Genomic DNA, 24,751 nt, shown 5'->3' on the forward strand with positions numbered 1-24,751 from the left:
ATGAACCTGGCAGTAGTTCAGAAGTACATAAACTTTGCTTTAAAAAAAAAAAAAAAAAGGATTCAATTTTAGCATATCCATCAAAGTTCAAATTTGTTTCATAAGGAATTTAACCATCTTTTGGCTAAGAATCAATGTTTGAATGTCAGCTTAAATCTGAGAGTTTTCCCCTCTCTTTCTCTTTGTACTTTTGCTGGGAGTAAAATGGACATTTCAATTGTATGTATTATCCTGTTGACTAAGTTTTGCTATTTTTAGAATGTGTGTTACCTTTTAGAGGGAGTGTGTTCTCCTTTTATATTTTCGTTGGAACTGTATAAATACTGAACATAGAATTACAGTTGTTTCTCTTTTTTTTTTTTTTTTTTTTTGACAATGGGTCTTGCTTTGTCTCCCAGTGCAGTAGTGCAATCATGGCTCACTGCAGCCTCCATCTCCTGGGCTCAAGCAATCCTCCTTCCTCGGCCTCCCAAGTAGCTGGGACCACAGGCACATGCAACCACGCCCTGCTATTATTTATTTATGTATTTATTTTGAGGTGACATTTCACTGTGTTGCTCAGGCTGGTCTCGAACTCCTGGGCTCAAGCAATCCTCCTGCCTGAGCCTCCCAAAGTGCTGGGATTACAGGTGTGAGCCACTGTGCTGCAGCCAGCAGTTGGTTTTGTGTGCTCTACTGTGCTGCCTCTGAGGCATGATGTGTTAAAGGAGTGATCCCGAGTCCTGCCCCCGCTGTCTACTGACCTGCTTGGAGCTCACCTGCCTGTACCCAGCATCTGTCACTGCCTGGAGCAGTTCCTGGCTTTTGGCGTTACTGAGAAAAAGCAGGGTGCGTGTTGCGTAAGTGTAAAACCGAAACAAACCGGACCCCAAAACACTAACTGAAAACAGAACAGAGCAAAGCACTGCACGTCCGTTGGTGAGCAGGTGGACGGCTCCCTGCCTGTGGTCTTCTTGTACTTCTGTTTTTCTAGCGTGTGGTTCCTGAACGTTTTTCTTACGGGGCCATAATGTAATTGGGTTGATTCTCACTGTGTACTTAAGTTGTCTGTGCCATTTCATTCGGTAATTTAAGCTATCTTTAATGTGTTTTTCGTTTGTAATAGAGAAAATAGTATTAACCTTTTCATGATTTCTCTCATATTTTCCTATAGCGATGTTGAAGAGGAAAACCGTTTGCTCTACACTCTTTGACTCTGTTCTGAAGGCCTGCGAATTAAATTGGCAGAGGACAGATTAGCAAAAGAAAAGACATGTTTATTCACATGCCTGCGTGTGTGCGTGTGTCTGTGTGTGAGAGACAGAGAGTTCATAGAAAAATGTGACTCAGGCAGGGTGTGGTGGCTCACTCCTCTAATCCCAGTACTTTGGGAGGCTGAGGTGGGCGGATCAGGAGGTCAGGAGTTCAAGACCATTCTGGCCAACATGGTGAAACCCTGTGTCTAGTAAAATATATATATATAAATTAGCTGGGCGTGGTGGTGCGTGCCTGTAATCCCAGCTACTTAAGAGGCTGAGGCAGGATAATCGCTTGAACCTGGGAGGTGGAGGTTGCAGTGAGCCAAGATCACACTGTACTCCAGCCTGGTGACAAGACTGCGACTCCATCTCAAAAAAAAAAAAAGTGACTCCAGGAGGTGGTTAGAGTTTAAGCTGTATGTGGCATCTCACTAGGAGGGGAGAAGAGAACTTATGGGAAAACAAGTGGCTTCTAGGAAAGATAAATAGGCTTTCAGGAAAATACATGAGTTTTGTGACAGTGTGTGGGTGTGGGTTCCCCTCTTTTCCCTGGTTGCAGTCAATTCCCAGGAGGGGATTTGTGACAGTTCAGTTCTTTTGAGAGGCTCTGCTTTTAGGCAGGTAACAAGAATTCAGTGGGAAAAAAGCCTGCTCTCTTAAAGCCTTCAGCTCACAGCCGTTTGTGTGCTATTCTGGATGCCGTCAGTGGAGACAGAGTTAGAGGTGGCAGCCCTGGCAGGAGGCATCTGTGGACAGCAGCAGGGGGAAGTTGCTGGAACCTGCACGGGATTGTCTTTTGAGCAGAGGTGACGTGGCCTTGCAGGAAAACTTGTGGAAAATAAATCACGAAGCCTGTTGTTCTGTGTCTTTGTTGCCACTGATTAGCTGTGTGGCCCTGGGCAAGTCGTGTCACTTCTTTAGGTCCCAGTTTTCCTGATTTGAAAAATGAGGGGTTGGAGTAGAGCATCTATAAACCCCACACTATGCTCTTTGCTCTTTGCCCCGCATTCACTTTTCTTTTTTTTTTTTTTTTTTTTTGAGACGGGGTCTCGCTCTGTCGCCCAGGCTGGAGTGAGCGGCGCCATCTCGGTTCACTGCAAGCTCCGCCTCCCGGGTTCCCGCCATTCTCCTGCCTCAGCCTCCCGAGTAGCTGGGACTACAGGCGCTGCCGCCACGCCTGGCTAATTTTTTGTATTTTTAGTAGAGACGGAGTTTCACCGTGTTAGCCAGGATGGTCTCGATATCCTCACCTCCTGATCTGCCCCTCTCGGCCTCCCAAAGGGCTGGGATTACAGGCCTGAGCCACTGCACCTGCCCCCCCCCCTTTTTTTTTTTTTTTTGAGATAGAGTCTCGTTCTGTCACCCGGGCTGGAGTGCAGAGGTGCAGTTTCAGCTCACTGCAACTTCCACCTCCCGGGTTCAAGTGACTCTCCTGCCTCAGCCTCCCAAGTAGCTGGGATTACGGGCACCTGCCACCACACACCTGGCTAATGTTTTTGTATTTTAGTAGAGATAGGGTTTCACCATGTTGGCCGGCTGGTCTCAAACTTGTGACCTCAAGTGATTTGCCCACTACGGCCTCCCAAAGTGCTGGGATTACAGACATGAGCCACCACATCCGGCCAGTGCTGATTTTCTTAATGCCTTTTATCATAGCTCATCATTGGTCACCAAACCACTATTTCAATTATGGTTATTGAAATATCAGCCTATTGAATCAGCCTATAATAATAGATTTGGTTATTTTGATTAAGGTTTAGTTGTGTCTTCGTGTTCTAGTACACAAATAGCTGTTCTAATAAACAAGTAAATCAAGAAAACCCGAGGCAGGGCTATGGCGGTGAGAGGGAATGTATGGCTTGTTCTTTTTGAATACCTTCCTGGATATTGAGCTCACCTGACTTGTTCGCATTTGAAAGGTCTTCCATGATGGCCCAGGGAGGCGAGGTTCATCACAGGATGAGGAAAGGACAGAGGCACAGAGAACCCCCAGGAGGAGATGGGGCTCTGGGAGACGGCCAAGGCCTCGGCCGTTCTCTGACTACGGCCAGCTGGCCAGCCGCAGTTTGTCTATTCCTGAAGACTCGGTTGCTGCAGACCCCCAGAAGGAAGACCGTGTGAACGAGGACCCCCAGGCAAGCTTGACTTCTGCCAGCCCTGAAGACCAGAATGCTCCGGTGGGCTGCCCCAGAGGAGCCCGGAGAAGACGCCCCATTTCCGTGATAGGTGGGGTCAGCTTGTATGGGACCAACCAGACGGAGGAACTGGACAGTCTTCTGACACAAGTAAGATCTGGTGTGCACCTCCCCAAGCCAGCAGAGGCCCTCCAGCTTCCTGCCTCTGTTCTCTCTGCACGCTAAGCTGGATCTGCTTTTTCTCTCGCGTTCTCAAGGGCAGCACCGTATGCTTAACCACCTCTTCTTCCTGACTGTGTGAAAACATGCATGAATTCAAGCTAACCATCTGATGTTTGGATGCCTTTTGCTAATCTTTCTTTCCTGGGATCTCAAATAATACTTAAGACTCATTTGCTGTTGATTTCTGAATAACCTGAGATTCTAACCAGGGAAAGGTAGCAGGATGTATTCAGTAACACTCCTGAAAGAAATTGTTGAAAAAGACAGTATTGTTCGTTGTTAAAATGTAAAGATAAAATGTAAAGAAGAAATAAATAAAATGTAAAGAAGAAATAGTTTTTTAGGAGATAAGAAAGTATTTTGTTTTCTACCATTTTATTTATTTATTTATTTTGAGTTGCAACTTTGCAACTAGTAATAGTTTGATAATGGATTAAACACTTAGTACTGGTTTCTTACTATAGTTTAGTAATTCAACAAATATTTATCCGGGTATCCAGTGAGCAGTTTGAAAATACAAAACATTTAGTTGAAGACTCTGTCTTGGAGAAATGTATGCTTATTTGGGATGGCTAATACCCGGCCGTGGTAAACATTCACAGAACACCATATGAGTAATATATATGCCCACTTTCATTTTCAAAACTTGGTAGCTGATGTCATAAGTAACCCATAAAGTTATCTGAAAAGGGAAATCCTATACAGTACTAGTACTGGATTGTACATGTTTACATTTTTCCTGTAAAGCCCCACACAATGCCTTGTTTATAACAAGCACTCAAAAACCCTTGCTTAAATAAATTGAACTGATTTTTTAAGGTTAAAAAATTAAGTTGCAGAATACCATGAAAATTTTAAGACTCTTGTCCGAAGGTGCTCTGCTGTTGGGACATCATTCTGCACTGAAGCAGATGGTCACGCGTTTTAACTCAGAACAGCAGTCCCGGATGCTCTAGAGCCTTAGAAAGGGTTTCCCTTCACAGCAGCCAAAAGGCATGTGAAAAGTGATTTTCTGTACTATAGCCTAATTTAGGGAATTGGGTGAGAAAATTGTAAGAAAACCTAAGGAATTACGTAAGCAGAATATGCATGTAATAAACAAAAGGAGGAAAAACGAAATCTAAGGAACGCATAAAGCAGCTGGGCCTTTGACTTACAGTTTTAGGGATCGCTATTGTGGAAAACCAGAAGGGCATTGTAAGAGAGACCTGGGCAACTACATGGAAAACCGCTTCTTTTAACTGAAGCTCCACTGCTGTGTGAGTTTAGGGAGGCGAGGCTTGCCTTCAGCTCCACAAATCCTTACTGAAGGCTCATCTGTGCCAGGCTCTGTGTCGGCAGGGAGGAGTAAAGGAGGAAGGAGGCTGAAGAAGGATGTGAGGATCACAGTTGGCCACCCTGGCCGGGTTGTGGCCTTGTCCTGGCTTCCTCCAGAGGGCCACCCCGGGAAAGCATCTTCTTACCTTAGTGACCCTGCATCTGTGTGACAACTCCCCTGCTTTCTAAACGTGCCTTCCTCTTCTCAGAAGCTTCTTTTTCCTTAGTGGGACCTGTTGGCATGTTGCAGAAAAGTGAGATGAAACATGAGGCTGCAGGGTGCAGGACAGTAAGCCGATCAGGGTTGTTAAAAACTGTAGCATCACGAGTTGCCACTGGGCTTCAGTGCAGCCTGCAACTCGTGGCAGGATTGGAGAAACCATTTCACATCTGTGAGTGGCTTCGAGGTGAGAGAGCTATGCGTGTGAAGTGCTTACAGGAGCTGCCACTTCCTGGCATCTCCTTACAGATTTTGCTTTCTTTTTGCAGCCGGCTTCCAGGCCGCCCATGCCTGCTCACCAGGTGCCACCCTACAAGGCTGTGTCGGCCCGGTTCCGGCCCTTCACGTTCTCCCGGAGCACCCCCATTGGGTTGGACCGTGTGGGACGCCGGCGGCAGATGAGAGCATCCAACAGTGAGTCTCAGAGTCCCTTCCTTTCAGAGCTGCCACGGGCCCATCTGACTGTTTCCAGCTAACCTGAGGCAGCAGGTTCGGCAGCTCCGCGCCTCCCTCGGGCCAGGCCACGTTTGTCTGGGAGCGAGGACGGCTCATCTCAGGAGAATGGTGCATCATTTGCTGTCTGGGGTAGATGCTCTGGGGTAGGCTGGTGGCTCTTAAGTTTGAGAAGTTTGCTCCTCCTGTGGTGTCCGTGTATGTCGTTCCTGCATGTGGAGATCCCTAAAGAACCCAGACCCAGGCTAGAAATTCGAGATGGACGTGTCAGCAGGGTCCGCTGCTTCTGGGGGCTGTGAGGGAGGCTGCTCTCCTTGCGTCTGGCACCCTCAGCGTTCCTTGGCTCGTACGAGCGTTGCCTCATCTCTGCCTTCATGTTCACATGGCATTCTCCCATGTGTCTGTCTGTGTTCAGATCTCCCCTTTCTGTAAAGACACCAGGCTTACTGCTTGTGGGCCCAACTTAATGACCTCATCTTAATGTAATTATCTACCAAGACTGTTTCCAAATAAGGTCACACTCATGGGCGCTGAGGGTTAAGTCTTCACCATCTTTTTGGGGGACGCAATTGAATCAAAAACATATACCATGTTTGTAACAATAGGCAACGTGTACCCATGTGGCAGAAGATTTTAAAAGAATAGGCAGAAATAACAATAGCATTGTTAGGGTGGTAGGAATGTAGAGCCCTCCTCCTCCCACCCCATACCTGTGTACACACAGCCTATTCCCTGCTTTCTGTAACACTGGTTTTTGTTGTTATTTTTAAAAGGTTTTAATTTTAGGGGTTCTTTTGTTGAAAAGCAACAGCATCTAACTCTGGCTATCTTTTTTTTTTAATTATACTTTTAAGTTCTAGGGTACATGTGCACAACGTGCAGGTTTGTCACATATGTATACATGTGCCATGTTGGTGTGCTGTACCCATTAACTCGTCATTTACATTAGGTCTATCTCCTAATGCTATCCCTCGCCCCTGTCCCCTCCCCGCAGTAGGCCCCGGTGTGTGATGTATCTTAAGCAAAAAGGGAATTTATTGGAAGGGTGCCGGGTGTGCCCAGAGTTGATGAGATGGCTGGGGAACCAGGCCAGGGAAGGGATGGCAACCAGGGTCCTGGGAGGGGAGGAGCCACAGGAAGGCGTGTGATGGGAGACTGGCCATGGCACCGTCCCAGGAGTTAGGGAGGCATCCAGCGAGCCCTTTGAAAATACAAAACATTTCATTAAAGACCCTGTCTTGGAGAAGTGTATACTTATTGGAGTTATAATAAGGAGTTAACTTATTAGAAGTTAGGGACTGTCTGTCTGTCGCTCACCCAGGGGTTCAGGTCCCAGGATGGAGGATTCAGCTGTCCGAGCTTAGGTGATATGTCCACCGCCTGGTGGCGTGGAACAGGGAGAAGGGTGGAGTGTCTGCCTCCAGGGACCGTTGCCTTCTATATGTGAAGGCAGGCCAAGTGAGTATCTAACAGGGCAGACAGTACTATAAAGAAAAATAAAACAGGATAGAGGACATTCGTTTCCAAAGAGTGTCATTCTAACACGATGCACCTGTTCTGTGAACCCGCTCTCTCTTCCCTAGAGGGAGACACCCAGAGCTTCATCAGTGGCAGCACACACCTCCAAGTCTAGGACCTCTGAGGATAACCAGTCCTCCAGTTCCATGCAGTGCCTCTTCAGTGTTGATAACCAGAGGCAGATTTAAGCAACACATCCCTACCAGAATGGCAAGGCGGGGAAAGGAAGGAAAGAGAAAAGTTGGGATGCTGTGGAGAATAAAACATCATGCAAAGTTTACATTTCAGCATTTGAACAGATTCTCCATAAGTCAATACGTAGGATGCGCCAAGGCGCCAGAGACAGCCCTGGAGAAGATGACTGGGTGATATGAGGAGTAGGAGCAGGTGGGGGAGGTGATGCTGGGGACAGCTGAGTGGGATAGGAGGCAGTGAGGCAGAGATCTGAGGGAGGAGGAGTCCTAGCAGAAGGAGCATCAGAAGCCCAAAGTCATGCAGGAAACATGATGTGTCTGAGGTTCAGCAAGGAGGTAACAGTGACAGGAGCTCGGGGGGCAAGAGGCAGACGAGGATGTTGCAGGCTGGGAGGTGGGCTGAGGCTGGAAAGGGCTCTGCAGGTCATGAGGAGGCTGATCTTGTTCTAAATGTGGTGTGAAGCCATTGCCCGCAGGAAAATAGTGTGTTCTGATTTATGCTTAGAGAGGGAGGGCAGTTTGTGGGGGAAAAGGAAGAGGAATGGAGATGGATTTGAAGGCGATTGCATTAGTCCATTTGAGAAATACAGTAGCAGTGACCACAAAAGCCACCCCCATTTTCCGTGGGTGCTCATTTTCCCAGTGGTATGAAGAGGCAAAAATGGCCAGCCTTGGTTCTAATTCCTTGTGGCCAGGACTATGAACTCCAGAGGAAGTGCTTCTCCCTTGGGGGGCACTAAATTCGGTTTCAACAGAGCAGAGTGCCTAGGTGGGAAGAAAACATTTTGCAAGTGTATTGTTAAGTGATCCTAAGAAGCTGCTTCTATGTTTACCCTTGGTTTCCGGCTCTGAATCTTCTGCTGTGGGCGAGCCTCTCCAAATTACTCACTGCTTCAGAGCCCGCATCCCGTCCGGGGCGGTATGGCAACTTCTGGGTGTGTCTCCAAGCTGCCTCTGTCATTTGATTTTTATCTGGTCATTATTGAGTGTGATGGAGTCATGTGCTTCCTTCTGTGTGACGTTCTGGGCCTGGGTGGCACGTGAGATGCTGCGACAGGATCGGGGCCTTCTGGAGGATCCACAAAGGTCTGACAGCGCAGGAAACAAATCCAAGCCCAGCATAAGTGGCCCTTCCAGTAGGGACAAATCACCACCCCCTCTATTATGAAAAGGCCCCACTGCAATCAACTTTCCACAAGGGGCTGTCTGGTGCCTGCAGGGAACCGTATCATCAGCTTTGTTGAGGGGAAGGCCCAGACTTCCTGTGGTTTAGCCCAGGCTTGGCATCCATTTTTGCCACCATGGCCTTTTTCTTGCTTGCTTCTTTTTTTTTACTTTATTTTTTTTTTTTTCCTTTTTATGAACCCACTGAGCAAGTATCAAGGTGACTGGGAAGGAAGACTGGCATCTAGCTGCACATTGGGACATCATGTCCACAGGATGATTAATTAGTTTCTCTTGCAATAAGGATTCATGTAGGATGGACATCATCTCATGCTTTGTGTGTATTCTGATGTAGCCAGTTATACCCCTTCCCCAAACCCATCCTCAGCCCATCTTGTTCTTTCCACATTCCTCCAGGCCATTCAGCCAAGCCATTAGCTCCTAACTGGGAGTGCACACGAGCTAAATCCTTACCTTGCCAAAGCCAATCTCTCCTACTCAGAAAGGCTTGGGAAGAGTGTTACTTACGTTTGCTGCCGGGAGTTTCCCTGTCCTGAGGACACAGTCACCAGGCGGATGGTAGGAGTCCTCTTTGAGAAGCTAGGGAGAAGACTTGTACTAACATGGCTACCCTGAGGCTCCCTGGCTCTGCTCCATCAAGAAGCCTGAGTCTAGGAGTTGAGTGAGGGCCCTCCCTTGTCTTCTCTGTCATGGTGGCTCAGAGTCGGGCTCTGCTCGCCAGCCCTGGAGAGTTCCTCCTACACAATCTTGTGATACCTTAGTGGAATCACTCATCTGTTTTGTTCCTAGGGACCCGGAGATCAGTTAACAGCACAACCAGAGATTTCATGGGTTAAACCATTCGGATGACCAAGCTGGCCCTGCTGTGTGGTATAGTAACTATGTCCACCTTTCCCATGACAGATGTCCCACCTCCATGGAGGACCAGGTCTGCATTGCAGTGGAACCGTCTCTCAGCAGCATCTCTGGCCTAGAGAGATTAGCAGTACATTAGTTATAAAAGCTGCTGTCACATGGGAGATGCAGCCCAACGGGTGGTGTGACTCACATGATAGACCATCTCTAGCATTTCCATCTCTGTCCTGGAACTCCTTCCTTTCCATGCACTGAGAGTTTTAGGTTCACATACCAATGAAGTGCTAGAATGGCATCCAGCTCCATAAGCCCGCAAAGTGATCTCAGCAAACTAGCTATAAAAGCATCATTTGAGACACATTGGGGAGATTTTCAGATGGACTGAATATTTGGCAACACAAAGGAATTATTTTTAATTTTGTTAGCTGGAGTAAGACAGTGCAGTTATTTTTAAGTCCTTGTTTGTTATAGATAGTGAAATACTTTCTGCGTAAAATATGATATGTGAGATTTGTTTTAAAATACTCCAAAAAAGTTGGGGGGAAATAGTTGAAACAATGCTGGCAAAAGATTGATAATTGTGGGTTCATGGTATTGTTTGCTTTTGTGTGTATTTGATATTTTCTGTAGTATCAACTTTTAAATAATAATGAAAGTATATTTCTCCTCCCTGGTCAGGTATTCTCAAAATCTTGATAACCAAATGTTGGTAAATGGATATAAAAATAGAGCTAGACAGAAGGAATGAGTCCTACTGTGACTACAGTTAATGACAATGTATTGTATAGTTCAAAATAGCTAGAAGAATTCAAATGTTCTTTTTTTTCTTTTTTTTTTTTTTTTTTGAGACAGAGTCTCGCTCTGTCGCCCAGGCTGGAGTTCAGTGGCACGATCTCAGCTCACTGCAAGCTCCGCCTCCCGGGTTCACACCATTCTCCTGCCTCAGCCTCCCGAGTAGCTGGGACCACAGGCGCCGCCAGCACGCCCGGCTAGTTTTTTGTATTTTTTAGTAGAGACGGGGTTTCACCGTGTTAGCCAGGATGGTCTCGATCTCCTGACCTCGTGATCCGCCCGCCTCGGCCTCCCAAAGTGCTGAGATTACAGGCGTGAGCCACCACGCCCGGCCTCAAATGTTCTTAATACCAGTAAATGATAAGTGCTTGATGTGATGATTACCCTGATTTGATCATTCCACATTGTATACATATATTGAAATATCACCACTATGCCCCATAAATATTGTACAATTATTATGTGAGTTTAAAATAATAATACAAAAAACTCTCCAAATTAAGTAGTACCCACAACTAAATTTTTCTCAAAATACAGAAAATTGAACATTGCAATTTAATTTTTTTTTTTTTTTAAAGAAATGAAGGCAGAGTCTTTCTAGGTGAATGGAGCCCTCCCTTCTGAGAACTTGGCAGCGCCGTGCTGTGCTCTTCCTTTCTCTTGCCACTTTTCTCTGGCCCTGTTTGGAGCGCCTGTCTTACCTCTTACCAGCCACACAGCCTGCGAAGGCAGGTCACGTGGCACAGGCCTGAGTCATGTTTGTAGGCTACTGGGTGTGTTATTTGGGATAATAGCGTTGGGATAATGAATCTCAGTGGCACTTATTGGAGCCTTATCGGAGGGAAGAGTGACCATCTGTAACAAACACCACTGCATTGTTGGGGATGGTGTTTGTGGCTTCCCCGTCCTTTGGGTTCTAGGAGGGATACCTGCACTGCTAGAAGATTGTCCCGGGGAATTATCTTTTCTGCCTTTTCTTTGCTTTCAATTAAGCTTTTCTCTTTCATTTGAGACAACTGACTCCATCACAGCCTACCTAAGCTCCTAATTTTTCTGTACTTACATTGGGTTCCAACTGTACTTCCTCCTTTAACCGGTCTGTTTATGTGGATCAGAAGTCAAATCTGATTGCTTTTCCGAATTCTTACTTTGAATTTCAAATTCCTTCTTCTCTGTTATCCATTCCCCTTCTCTTTCCGCTTATCTCGTCCAGAGTTCAGATTAGCTTGCTTTTCTTGTCTCGTAGAGAGGATGCTGTCCAGTTTCCTTCACTGTTAGACTTGAGTGGGATTTTCACAGAGATAAGCACAGGACGAATGCACACCCATGCACCGAAGTCAGTCAGTGTGGGTAGACCCCTTTCAAAAAATGATACCTGGTCTGTTACATTTCTTGAAAGCCCTTTAGTTAACCCGTAGGTATATACTATATTAGAGCATTTAGTAATAATGCCAGATAATAAGAGAGGAACGTCAAGATTAGGTACAATAATAGCTAGATATAAAAACTAGAGAAAATGCCCTTTTTGGGGGGACACAAACTTGGCAAGTTGACTTGCCATTTAGAAAGTGTTTCTAACTTACTGAAGTAATTGCTTAATTTGATTTTTTTAATTTTTACTTTTTTTTTTTTTTTTTTGGCAAATATAGTTCTTTTTTGCAAGCTAGGAAAGAGAAGCAAATTGACCCAGTCTAGCCCTCTAGTGAGCTAGGCTGAATTACTCATTCTTTATCAGAGTGATACAATAATATGAATTGCTAGCAGGCAGGTTGTAAAACTAAATCATAACCATCTGTCCACATTTTTCATTAGGAAACAACCAAAAATTGAGTCCTTTAAAGGCAGGTTATAAATAAATAACATCTTGATCTGTGAAGGGGACAGCATGACCCAAATTATATGCCAACCAGCCTGTCTGAGAAGCACAGCTGAGCTGGCCAGTGAGTGGTGAAGAGAGCAGCGCTTTTGAAAACCTGCTCTCAGACAATAAGAATTCTGGATTCTGGTCGGGTGTGGTGGCTCACACCTGTAATCCCAGCACTTTGGGAGGCCAAGGTGGGTGGATCACTTGAGGTCAGGAGTTCAAGACTAGCCTGACCAACATGGTGAAACCTCATCTCTTTCTCTACTAAAAATACAAAATTAGCTGGGTGTGGTGACATGCCTGTAATCCCAGCTACTTGGGTGGCTGAGGCAGGAGAATTACTTAAACATGGAAGATAGAGGTTGCAGTTAGCCTATATCATGCCATTGCACTCTAGCCTGGGCAACAAGAGTGAAACTCCATCTCAACAACAGCAACAAATTATGGATTCTGCTTGTCAATAAGAAAGCAAGTAAAAAGTGTCACAGATGTGCAAAATTGGTCCTTGTTTATACCAGAGTTTACCATGAGAATAAAGAAAGGCCAGGCGCCGTAGCTTACATCTGTAATACCAGCACTTCGGGAGGCTGAGGTGGGCAGATCACTTGAGCCCAGGAGTTTGAGACCAGCCTGGCCAACATGGTAAAACCCCATCTCTACTAAAAATACAAAAAATTAGCCAGGAGTGGTGGTGCGTGCCTATAGTCCCAGCTACTCAGGAGTCTGAGATGGAAGGATTGCTTGAGCCTGGGAGGCAAAGGTTGCAGTGAGCCAAGATCACACCACTGCACTCCAGCCTGGGCAACACTGGGCAACAGAGCCAAGACCTCCTCTCTGCTAAAAAAAAAAAAAAAAAAGAGAGAGAGAGAGAGACTGAAAAGTTAGAGATATGAGTGAGGAATAAGATACTTAAATTTTGAAAATAAATGTCTTAGTGATAAATCCAGCATGCTACATTTTCCCTTTTACCACAAAACAAACTAAGGACTATTTTAAAAGAAATGTTGAGTTCTAAATGAACACTTTCTAGCACAGAAACACCTTCTCTTCCCCATACGATCAAGGTTACTGCTCTTCCCCTACTCAGATCCATGTCAGGAGCTTTGCCAGGGCAGGAAATTGACAAAAACAGCATATGCTAGCTAGCCACTGGGGAGCAAGGTTAGCATCCTTGGGGTGGACCATCCACATGGGTAAGCTGTAGTTTTGATAAGCATCTGCAGGCTGCCCGTGGGCGTCTTGTCTCATGCCTGGCCTTGTGCACACTGAGCTGGGTGCTGGGCCTCCCAGGAACCCCCGGGGTCCAACAACACATGCGAGTGACCCTGCAGGAATGCTGCTACCTCCTTGCTAAGCCCGAGAGAATGGGGAAGACCACAGCTCCCAACGGTCTTAGGGGATCTCATGGGGGCTCTTCTTGTGAACAGATCAGTGCATCTTTCTGCTGCTGTCTGCGGGGAGTGGGCAGAGCAAGGGGCTTCCGCCCACACGGCCACCAAGGGGAGCCATCCCCACCTGCCATCCCCAAAACAGCCCCCAGAACCTCACTTGCTTTCTTACCCTGGTAGATGGTTTCTGCACAGAATTGAGGTTGGTCTGTATAAAGAAAAAACAAAAATGTACCAAGACATTTTCCAGTGTGTTTAAGGCCCAGTGGTTTCAAAGTACATTTGGGGGTTATCACTCCGGGGGTGACATTCTTTCCCTGTCTACCACTCTGGTTTCTTCTGTTTGATTTTGTACTGAGTGTATACATCCCCTTAGGAATGGAAACGATTTACTTATTTATGTATTTATGTACTTTTCCCTGTTTAGGGATTAGTATTGGTTGTAAAACCACGTCAGCTCACCATTATGATACTTTGATGAGCTTAAAATTTTTGGGAAATGCTATAGGAGGGGCCACTAGGGCTTAATCAACCAGTGTTGTCTCAGGAAATGTCCACGGTGCCCCGAAATCTTTTTGAATTGGATTTTATTTTATTGTACTATTATTTTTTATTTTCTTTAGAGACAGAGTCTCACTCTGTTGCCCAGACTGGTCTCCAACTCCTGGCCTCCTGCCTTGCCTTTCCAAAGTACTGGGGATTACAGGTGTGAGCCACCACACCTGGCGTGAGTTGGATTTTAAACATGCTGTTGGTTTTGAAGATACTTCCTTGGTTTTGATCCATTTAACAAACACATACGTCCCTATTATAAATGAGGCACAGTAGTCCCAGAGGCTGGCGGGTCTGAGGAAGCTACAGAGTTCCTACAGAGCTGCCAGTGTGGCGGATGAATAGGAAAGGCCACCACAGCTGCACGCATGCCGAGTATCAGCGGGGAGCATGTCAGTCGGATCTGGGCTGTCCCAAGCCCTCATGGAGGAAATGACCTCAAATGAGGCTTGAGGGATGAAGGGAGTTAGATTAAGTTTGTTGTTAGGGGGAGTGCGTTCCAGGCAAAAGTGGAGGCCAGAGAAAGGAGAGCACATCTGAGAAGTTGAGAGGAGAGTAGCCCAAAAGAAACCCACGCTGATCAGGTCACAGTGTCCTCCAGGCCTCTGTGAGGAGCTGGCAGATCCCGCAGTGTGGCCTGCACTTGCCTTCCTGGCTCCTCTTCCCTGGTCCCACAGGTAGTGTTGTATCCTCACCAGGAGTCAAGGGCATGACCCCACCAAGCCTGTTTATGGCAGTGCTTTATTATGGTGATGTGGAACTGAGTTAGATAATATGTAAGCAAATAAAATGTGACTATGAAAGGAGACTTGGCATCTATGACAATGAAATAGAAGAGTTTGGAGAAACCCAGTGAAACTCAGTAAAAGTAAATTGTTAAAGAAAATTCTATCAAATTCGATGAGAATTGACAGCTTGGAAAAAATGGAAATATCAAGGAGTCTGTATTCAAATTGGTTCACCAGTGTCTCTGGTTTTATCGCTCAGTGTTAAGCCGGAACTGAAAATCATAGTGGACGCGTATGGGTGTGGATTGTACAAGAGACAATGCAGAATTCTAGTCAGTTGATCGTACACAGGGAGCCTTGTCCTGCATCGTGACAAAGGTGAATGATTGCACCTATGTATGTGTTAACATGTTCATGGCATGCATGCATGGGGCTCTTTTTTTGGCTCAGGGCTTTGAGGCAGCCCGATTGCTACAAGTCAGAGGACCTCAGCTCCAGGTCAAGGCTGTAGCAGGATGCAGAGGAGGAGGCTGAGAGATGGGCCTCCCCTGAGGTCAGGCTGCCTGGGAGGACAGAGCCTGGGCAGCTGGAAGCCACTGAGGGCTTTTGAGGGGAGTGAGATGATCAGATGTGCATTTCAGAGAGATCATTGGCTGGATCGTGGAGGACTGGAGACCTCAGGAGTCTGTTGCCTCGGAAAATGACAGTGGCACTGGAGATAGGAAGAACTTCGAGGTCAAGGTAATTGGATGTTTGGGGCCAGGGAGCAGCCGTCTGTGCTGCCTCTGATGCCTGGGTGACAGGGAGCCTAGGAGACGAGCATGTAGGTCATTTGGGGAGCTTACTCCATTCCAGGCAGGTCAAGTCAGAGCTACGCGTGGGCAGCTCGATGAAGATGATATCACCAGATCCTTGATTTTGAAGCTCTGATTTTGAGGAGAGGGACCCAAAGCTAGAGGTGAAGATTCGGGAGTCATCAGCAAAGTGGTTCCTAAAACTTTAGGAAGGAGCGAGATTAGGGGGAATAAAAACTAGAAGAGGATCTTTTGAACCATGCTCTGGGGACCAACATTTGGGGACCAGTGAAGGCAAAGAAATTCACAAAGACAATAGAAAAGAAGTAGCCAGGCAGGTACGCGGTGTCGAGATCAGAAAAGAAGTAGCCAGGCAGGTACGTGGTGTCCCCGATGTCCAGGGAAGCCAGAGCTTCCAGGTGGGAGGGGGTTCACACTGTCAAATGCACAGAAGCGTAGACAGGAAAATGCCCACTGGATTCAGCGGCAGGGAGGAGCTTAGTGACCTTAAAAAAACAAAACAAAACAAAGTTTCAGTTCAGCAGTTCAGTGCTAGGGCAGGGCCAGAATGCCATGGGGGGATGTTGGGGGAGTTGTCTTAAAATTGAGGTATTTTATCTATTTTGCTTAAGCCGTGTTGATGGTTTTCTGATTTTATAGCTGAAAATATCCCATAAAGGCTCAGGACTAATGAAAAACAATTTGTTAGGCTACGATATAAAAAATTATTTTGTCTGTATATTACCAGTATCTGAAAGCTTGTTGGTATGAATGTGTCAGCATTTATTCTTACTAAATGTTTTTCAAAGAGATGGTAAGAATACACATCAGAAAGTTGCATTCGTTGATTTAGAATTGATATTAATCCCCAACATTTAGGAAGTAGGTGTATTTAATCATAGTAAGTGCTTATATTGTTTCAAATTTGATTTTTTAAATGAAATTAATTGAATTATGAGAAATTACTGAAGGTTATTTCTTTGAAAAATCTTGTAGTAAAGAAATTTATTCAAATTATTTGGATTTATTTTTTGTTTAAAACAAAGTTTTTTGGTTTTTGTTTTTTGTTTTTTTTAACTCTCTTGTGATTGTTAAAATCCTACTTCTGATTTGTTGGGATAACAAATTTTTGCACTGATTGTTTGATCAGATCACACCATATTTCTGATTTTCCTTAGGACTGTCAATAGAATAAGACAATAAGAATTCTTGATTCATAGCCTAAGTGCATCACAAAAGGGAGGTTACTCATATGATTATTCTGGCCTTATTCTGTCCTAATTATTAGGAAAGTTAATGTTCTTATTAATAGACCTTTGGGTCAAAAAGTGCGAGTGTAATCCCAATCCTTGGGCAAGTCCCTTAATCTCAAAGTCTTCTTGTCTTTATCTGTAATGGGAGAAATTAATATCATCTGCCCCACAGATGTGGAAGAATGACCTGGCACACAGTAAGTGTGCAGTAACTATTACTAATTAACTAGGGAAGCATTAACTACACAGGCAACAAGGGCAGTGGCGAGCAGGAAACTGTTTACATCCAGAGTTCTGAGTTACTGATGTAACTGCACTAATCAGCAATGTAGCTTAGACAAGTCATTTAGTCTACTTAGTAAAGTCCTAGAACACTTGGAGTCTATATGGAATAATACACTGTTTAATTATTATCCAAATATAAGTTAAGCAAATTTAAAATGCGTGTGTTCAGGTTATTAAAAAAAAAAAAAACTTGATTGGATGTTTTTTATAGATTTTCTGGGCCCCAAATTTTAGGTATTGTCCAACGATTTTTCAATGTGTCACCCAGAGACTCCACTAAATTTTTTGTTAAAAGGAAGGAAAACAAGAAAAGCCATAGCAGGTGTTGAGGTGTGTGTGATGCCTTTGAAAAATGACTTTAAGCATCCCATAAAATCTTTTTGTTCTCTTGTTTTTTGAATTATCTCTGTCTGCTTCTGCATGTTACTCAAATCGATTTTCAAATATTTTCTTTCAATAAAGAATCAGAGGGAAAATAGGAACTCAGGATTCACTTGCTTGGTGCCTGTTGCGTGGTAGCAGCAGAGCTGTCAGGAAAGCTGGTTGGAGAATTGGTGATGGAGCACTTGGATTGTTAGGTGGGGATGCCCTGAGCCTTGCTGCGTTCCCTTCTCACCTCACATCTCACTTTATACTCATGCCAAGGAATATTGGCCGTTGATTATACACTCATCCCTGGCTGTCTGAGGGGGGTTAGTTCCAGGACTCCACAGACATCAAACTCCAAGGCTGTGCAAAAGTCCCTGATATAAAATGGCCTAGTACTTGCATATAACCCATGCCCAGCCTCCATATACTGTAAGTCACCTCTAGATTATTTAAAGACCTAATATCAATACAATGTAAGTGAATGCTATGTAAATAGTTGTTATACTGCATTGTTTAGGGAGTAGTTACAAGAAAAAAGTCTGTACATACTCAGTACGGCCACAGTTTTTTAAATGTTTTCAATCTGCAGTTGGTGGAGTCCACAGATGTGTAACCCACAGGTACGGAGGGCCAGCTGTATTTAGAAAACAAGATGAATCAATTCACTTATCAGGACTCACAGCAAGTGTTTTCCTGACTGCTAGGACTGCCTGTGGTAAAATGCCTGTTTCTGACTGCTGTGAGACAGCCTGGATTCCACAGCATCCAAAGGAATTCAGAAATTATGAAAGGCTTCTGTACGCAGGAACAAGGACTGCAAATACGGCCTTTAGTGACGTGTCGCCTGCAAGTCTTGGAGATTGTGTTAGCTCCATAGCAGTTATCTTAGCTGGTGTTTCATGCCTCGTTGTTGCCTACCATCGAGATTTTTTTAGAAGGAATATAGTGTTCTATTTCTGTCTCAGAAAAACATCATAAAGTATTAAACTTTTTTTTAGCAAACTCATGAAATTTCATCTTTTAGCAGTTAAAACATTCTCAGTTCTTAACTGCTAGAGTTAAAAAGTAAAAGTCATTGAAAATATCATCTGTCTTACTGCTAAGCTTCAGAAATTGGATTTTAAAAGAAGAAAGAATACTAAAAGTCAGAGGAAGGAGAGCGAGAGCGCTAAACGTCTAGCGAACCACCGCCAAGAGCCAGTAGCACTCTGTACGTATTCCTGGCCTGATCTTACAGACAAGGTCAGGCCTTAGAAATACTCAGTAACTTTTCCTAGCTTGGCTAAGCAAGATGTAATGAGTAGACAGTGGAGTTAGCATTCAAATGAGATCAGACTGGAAAACACAGATTGCTTTCCATTCTACTCAGTTTCCCGTATGTTTTCTCCATCACAAAACACAATATCGTGTAATTGATTTGCACAAAGATATGCCTGTTGGCAGTTTTAAAGACCACGTCCCAATAACTGCCTTCTATTAAAACAAAAAAGTTATATTCCTCCAATCCCTATTGTGTTCTTGTTATGTTTGAAATGTGCTCGGTCCTAAGGATCTGAAAATAACCAGGTAAATACAGAAAAGAAGTGAAATCTGTACTAGGTCCTGAAGGATGAACAATCCACGTGTGCTTACAGAGAACAGGAACACAATGGCCTTCAGCTGAAGACGGCACCTGATCTTTTAAAGGACGATGTTATATTTATTTCTGCATTAATCAAAGTTCTAGTCTGTGTCCAGGTCCAGAGTATCTTGTTTGGAGCTGTGTTTGGAGAGGGTGGGATATTGAGTAGGGGGGAGCAATGAAGGAGTTCATTGACGCCGCCGAGAGCACATATTCGCTGGTTTTGTGTGTTCAGGGCTGCATTGCTCCTGAGTGAAAAGCAGTCGCTCTGAAGGCATGAAGAGAGGCCCTTTTTCTTCAGAGCTGTCTTGAAGCAGGCCGGGGCGGGCCTCACAAGAGTTTGCCCTTGTGCTTCAGGCTCCATTTCCTGCGCTGGGTGTGATGGGGCCCGCCCCTCCTGTGGTGAAGAGGCTGTGGCTGCTGAGTGGCTTTTCAGCCTGCCTTTGCCCAACAGGAGTCGGCCTGCTGAAGCAGCGTCCACCCTGCTCATCAGTTTGTGCTAGGACGTGCCGTGCCCTGTGTTACTTTTAATGCCTTTCGAGTTCCTTTGGAAAGCAGCATCACTGCGACCTGTAGATTAATGATCGTGTTTGTCTTTAATCCATTCAGAATGAAGGGGTCACTCTGGGTACTCGGTTATTTATGGGAGTGGACATTGGCCTGAATAACTGATAGCAAGTGTAGCAAATTGTTTCCTGTGAAGGACTTTCCCATCCCAGCTTTAGAACGTGCAGCCCTGTCTCAGCTGTGGGAGATGGCCAGTGATGTCCACAGGTCCTGGCTGTGTCACTCCTGATTCTGAGTAGTCATTGTCCATACGGGAATTGGGATCATGGCTCATTCCAGCCCGTGGCAACCTTGGTTCTTGGCTGATGTGCCCATCCTTCAGCACATTTCCTAAAGCTGATAGCCGTGCTTTCCCAGGGGACAGCATGACTCTTGCCTGGGGCCTGCCCCTCTGCCTAGCACCTGTCCTGTAGTTCTCAGTAATGGGGTCATATCAAAGTTAATGGGGACATAAAGTTCCAAGGATATTCCTGGGTTCTGGATATGTCTGTACCATGAAGGGAGGCCGCTCTTTACAGAAGCTGCAGCAGGTGGGAAACTGGTGCTGGTCATCTCTCTGCACTTAATTAGGAGGTGGTCATAGAAGAAAATATCTACCATGTCATACTTAAGAAGCTAACAGAAATGTGGAGCTCAAAGGAACCTTAATGGCCACTCAATCTCAAGAACCTTAATGAACCTACTCAGTCTCCAGAAATCCTCCTGGAGAGGTCAAGTGCTGACTACTGTTCCGAGTTTGAGACACTGCTACTAACTTGCCTCTCCAATAATTTTATGACATTTCTTTCCCATATGTATGTAAATATATATGGGTTTTGGGACCAGCTTAGCAGAAATAACTTTCTGTATCTATAGAATAAAAATGATCATAACATCCTCTGTGTTTTCAACATCTATTTTTAAAAATTAATTTTAATATTTATAGAGATAATGTCTTGCTCTATCACCCAGGCTGGAGTGCAGTGGCCCAGTCATAGCTCACTGCAGCCTCGAACTCCTGGGCTCAAGGGATTCTTTCACCTTAGCCTCCTGAGCAACTGGGACTCAAGGCATGTCACCAAGCTGGGCTAATTTTTTTTATTTTTTGTAGAGATGGGGTCTTACTCTGTTGCTGTGGCTGGTCTCAAACTCCTAGCCTCAAGTGATCTCCCACCTTGGCCTCTCAGAGTGCTGGGATCAGGGCAGGAGCCACCACACACAGCCCTCAGTGTTTATTTTGTCCTCTCTGATTTCTCAACTTTTCATGTTAATATGTAAGTTGGCTATCTCTACTCCTACCTGTGGATCTGATCCCTTTGCTTAATCCTTTCAGTGTTGCCAGTAATTGATGATGGTCATTTCCCAGTCCCAGTGAGGTAATGGTATCTTATCCAAAGAGAAGAGATTAATTTGGGGGTTGGATTTTCCTTTTTTATTTTGAAGGCAGGGCTTCCCTCTGTCACACAGGCTGGCGTGCAGTAGTACAGTCTCAGCTCTCCGCAGCCTCAACCTCTCAGTCTCAAGTGATCTTCCCACCTCAGCCTCCCAAAGTGCTGGGATTATAGGCATGAGCCACCAATGCCCAATCAGGATTTTAAGACTTCCTTGAACTATGGTTTAGGTTTTTGTTGTAGCATTCTTTTGATCTGGTAAATGTAGGCTCTGATCACTAAAAAAAAATTTAAGCTAAAAGTCACAGCTCCTTCTTCTGTCATGACCCTTTCTACATTAGTAGTAACTTCTTCCAAAACCATCTTAGAAGGGTGGCTGGCTGATGTGCCCATCTTTGAGCCCATTTCCTAAAGTTGGTGATTGTCCTTTGCCACAGAATAGTGTGACTCTGTTCCCTGGGCTCCTCCATCTAGCACATGTCCTGTAGTGCTTGGTAATGGGGCCATATCCAAGCTGGTGGGCACATAAAAGGGTGTTGGGTCACATCCTTTGAGAAGATGCCTCATTTCAAGGCAGTCTTTATTTATTTACTTGTTTTCCTTCTTTTTATTTTGTTTTTCATACACAGTAATCTCTAGTGAATGCCTCTGGTTTAAGATCCTATAATCCCATGCATGTTAGTCTAGTGTCCTGACCCCATCTCTGGATTGAGAGAAAGTGCTTGGGAAACAGAAACTATCCTCTTGTACCAGATGCCAATGAAAAGTGAAAGTGAGCAAACAGACCCTACCAAGTTCTAAGAAAATGAGGCCAAGAGAGCTTTTTGAAAACTAATGATTTTAACAACAACAACAAAAACTTTATAGAGAATGAAAACACTGGATTTTATTTGCCTCCTTCTGGAATTTAGGCTTTGTTGGGATGGATAACCTTGAGAATTAATTCCTACTTTCTGCTGCTTTGTATCTGAGTATTATGCATTTTACCTTAGTCAGAATGACTAAGCTCAAACCCACCCATTCATTCCATGGTCTTCGATAGTTTCTCAATTGGTGAGAAAAGATATCGATATTCAAGATTTTGCCTCATGGCAGTGCTTCTCCAAGTATGTTGTGTAGTTTCTTGAGTTGCCTAGAACAGCACTTCTGAAACCTAAATGTGCATTTGAACGACCTGGGATGTTGTTAAAATGCTGATTCTGATTCTGCAGTCCTGGGGCAGGGCCCAGGAATCTGAATTTCTCACCAGCTCCCGGTCACGCTGATGCTGCTGGTCCATCGGCCCTACTATGAGTAGCAAGGCCAGAGGATACCTTCTTTTGGTGTAGTAATATGCGTTGTCGTGAAAAGAGAGCATCATGGCCAAACACGATTGTTAAATTCTCTGTTAAACAAGATGGCACAGCTGTCAGTGCGAACTTCTTAGAGCCTGTGATTACTGATGAATGCTGTAGGATGTCCAAGAAGTAGATACAATATACAGTGGTTTTCAAACTATTTCCTTGGAGCATAGTATGCAACTAGTATTCCATGAGGTATACTTAGGAGACTTTACACGAGAGAGAGAGTAGTCTGCTGTGAAAAACAGTATCAAGGAGTCTTTTGAGTCTATAATTTAATAAACTACCACCTTTATTGTGAATATGCCTCTATTGAATGAATTATCTGTTAAACATCTTAAATATTTGCCTCTTTTAAATCATCTTTTTAAATTCCTATAAGAGGCTGGGTGCAGTGGCTCATGCCTGTAATCCCAGCACTTGTGGAAGGCTGAGGTGGGCAGACCACCTGAGGTCAGGAGTTCGAGACCAGCCTGGCCAACATGGTGAAACCCCATCTCTACTAAACATACAAAAAGTAGCTGGGTGTGGTGGTGCACACCTGTAATCCCAGCTACTCGGCTGAAGCAGGAGAATCACCTGAACCAGGAGGTGGAGGTTGCAGTGAGCAGAGATCACGCCACTGCACTCCAGCCTGGGTGACAGAGCGAGACTCCATCTCAAAATAAAATAAATAAAATTTCTGTAAGAGAAAGATTTCCAGCTGATCTGGTCATAAGAGTTTGTGTGATCGTGTGTGTGTTTCACTCGTAGTGCGGGTAACTTAGGCTACGAGTTTCCCAGAAAACTGTCCTTACCTGCATTTAAGGGTGGGATGCACCAGATCAACAGAAATAGCCACAGTTATTTGAAGATGAGAAAAGCCTACAATATCACATACAGTCAACGTGTGTGTTATTACTAATCATACAGCTTTCCGTTCGGAGTTCATGCTGTGATTTCTCTGGGAACTAGCATGTTATTAAGGGATCACAGGTTTTTTGGAGCAACAGCAGCAGCATGATGGCTAATCCCCAGTGAAGAACCAGTGCTTCTCCAAACACTGCAATGTGTTCTCGAGTAACTCTATGAGGATTATGGACTGTCCAGTTATCCCTACTCCACAGATGTGGAAAGTGAGCTGCCCAGAGGCTTGGAAACTTTACCTGATTTAGTTATGGGAAAGCAGATTTTGAACATGGGCAGTCTGACTCCAAAGCCCATCACTATAAAGCACGCATTTTACTAATTGGCACTATCACTTGTTTAACCCCAATGGATGGATGGATGGATGGATCTATTTTAGAGACAGGATCTAGCTCTGTAACTCAACACTGGAGTGCAGTGGTGTGATTATAGTTTACTGCAACCTCAAACTCCTGGGCCCAAGCGATGTTCCCATCTCAGACTCCTGAGTAACTAGGATGACAGGCATGTGCCACTCTGCCCAGCTAATTTTTTATTTTATTTTTTTATTTTTAGAGACAGGATCTCACTCTGTCACCAAGGCTGGAGTACAGTGGTACGATCATAGCTTACTGCAGCCTCCACCTTCTGGGCTCAAGCAATCCTCCCACCTCAGCCTCCTGAGTAGCTGGGACCACAGGCACATGCCACTATGCATGGCTAATATAATTTTTTTTTTTTTTTTTAGTAGAGACGGGGCCTTGCTATGTTGCCCAGGCTTGTCTCAAACTCCTGAGCTCAATTGATCCTCCCACCTTGACCTCCCAAAGTGTTGGGATTATAGGTGTGAGCCACCTTGCCCAGACCTGTTTTTAATTTTTAGAGATAGGGTCTTGCTATGTTGCCCAGACTGGTCATGAGCTCCTGGGCTTAAGCAATCCTCCTGCGTCATCTTCCTGAGTAGTTGGGATTACAGGCATGAGCCAGCGGGCCCAGCTTAAACCCGCATTTATTCAGAGGTTACTATGAGGTCACTACTTTGCATATATATTATCTCATTGTTCCTAAAGTTAAAAAAGCAGTGTCTTCTGCTTCTGGGGAAATGGAAGGAAGCTCACGCTTTGTTAACAGTCATTTCACAATATGAAAGACAGACTTGCTCGTCGTAGATAATTTGGAAAGTATAGAAGAGTATAGAGGAAATAAAAACAACCCAGAATATATTAGCTGGAGAGAACTTTACATGTGTGCCTTTACATGTGTGCCTTCTGAACAAAATCACTCTGTTAAAGTGATTTCATGAATTTATAGCTAACAATGCAATGTCATAACTCAAATTTTTGTCATACCACGTTGTGAAATCCTAACTATATTTTTGAACTAAGTGACCCCGGTGCTTTTTTCTTGTGAAATAAATACCTTTTGAAAAGCTCTCTGAAAGTTTAACTCAGGTTTAGGGTTTGTAGTTAAAAACAGCACATACCATTTCTCCTACCTTCACTGGAGGCTCTCAACAGCACCTGATGGCTTGTGAGCGTGTTTGGCTCTGGTGTGTATAGGTTTTGCCCTAGATTAGAATTTTCTTCTGAAGGCCCCCGCAATGTCA

At 44.7% G+C, this 24,751-nt stretch overlaps 1 protein-coding gene across 2 annotated transcripts in view; it reads left to right on the forward strand.

Moving 5' to 3' along the window:
• Positions 1–24,751, forward strand: part of SPATA13 (spermatogenesis associated 13) — a 154,497-nt gene that overhangs the window by 89,351 nt on the left and 40,395 nt on the right. For both annotated transcript variants that reach the window (XM_025364374.1, XM_025364375.1), the window contains 2 exons: positions 3,158–3,523; positions 5,402–5,546. In XM_025364374.1, the coding sequence (XP_025220159.1) occupies positions 3,158–3,523; positions 5,402–5,546 (511 nt within the window). The remainder of the gene's footprint in view (positions 1–3,157; positions 3,524–5,401; positions 5,547–24,751) is intronic.

This window comes from Theropithecus gelada, chromosome 17 (assembly GCF_003255815.1).
Source record: "Theropithecus gelada isolate Dixy chromosome 17, Tgel_1.0, whole genome shotgun sequence".
In the NCBI taxonomy this organism is placed as follows: Eukaryota; Metazoa; Chordata; class Mammalia; order Primates; family Cercopithecidae; genus Theropithecus; species Theropithecus gelada.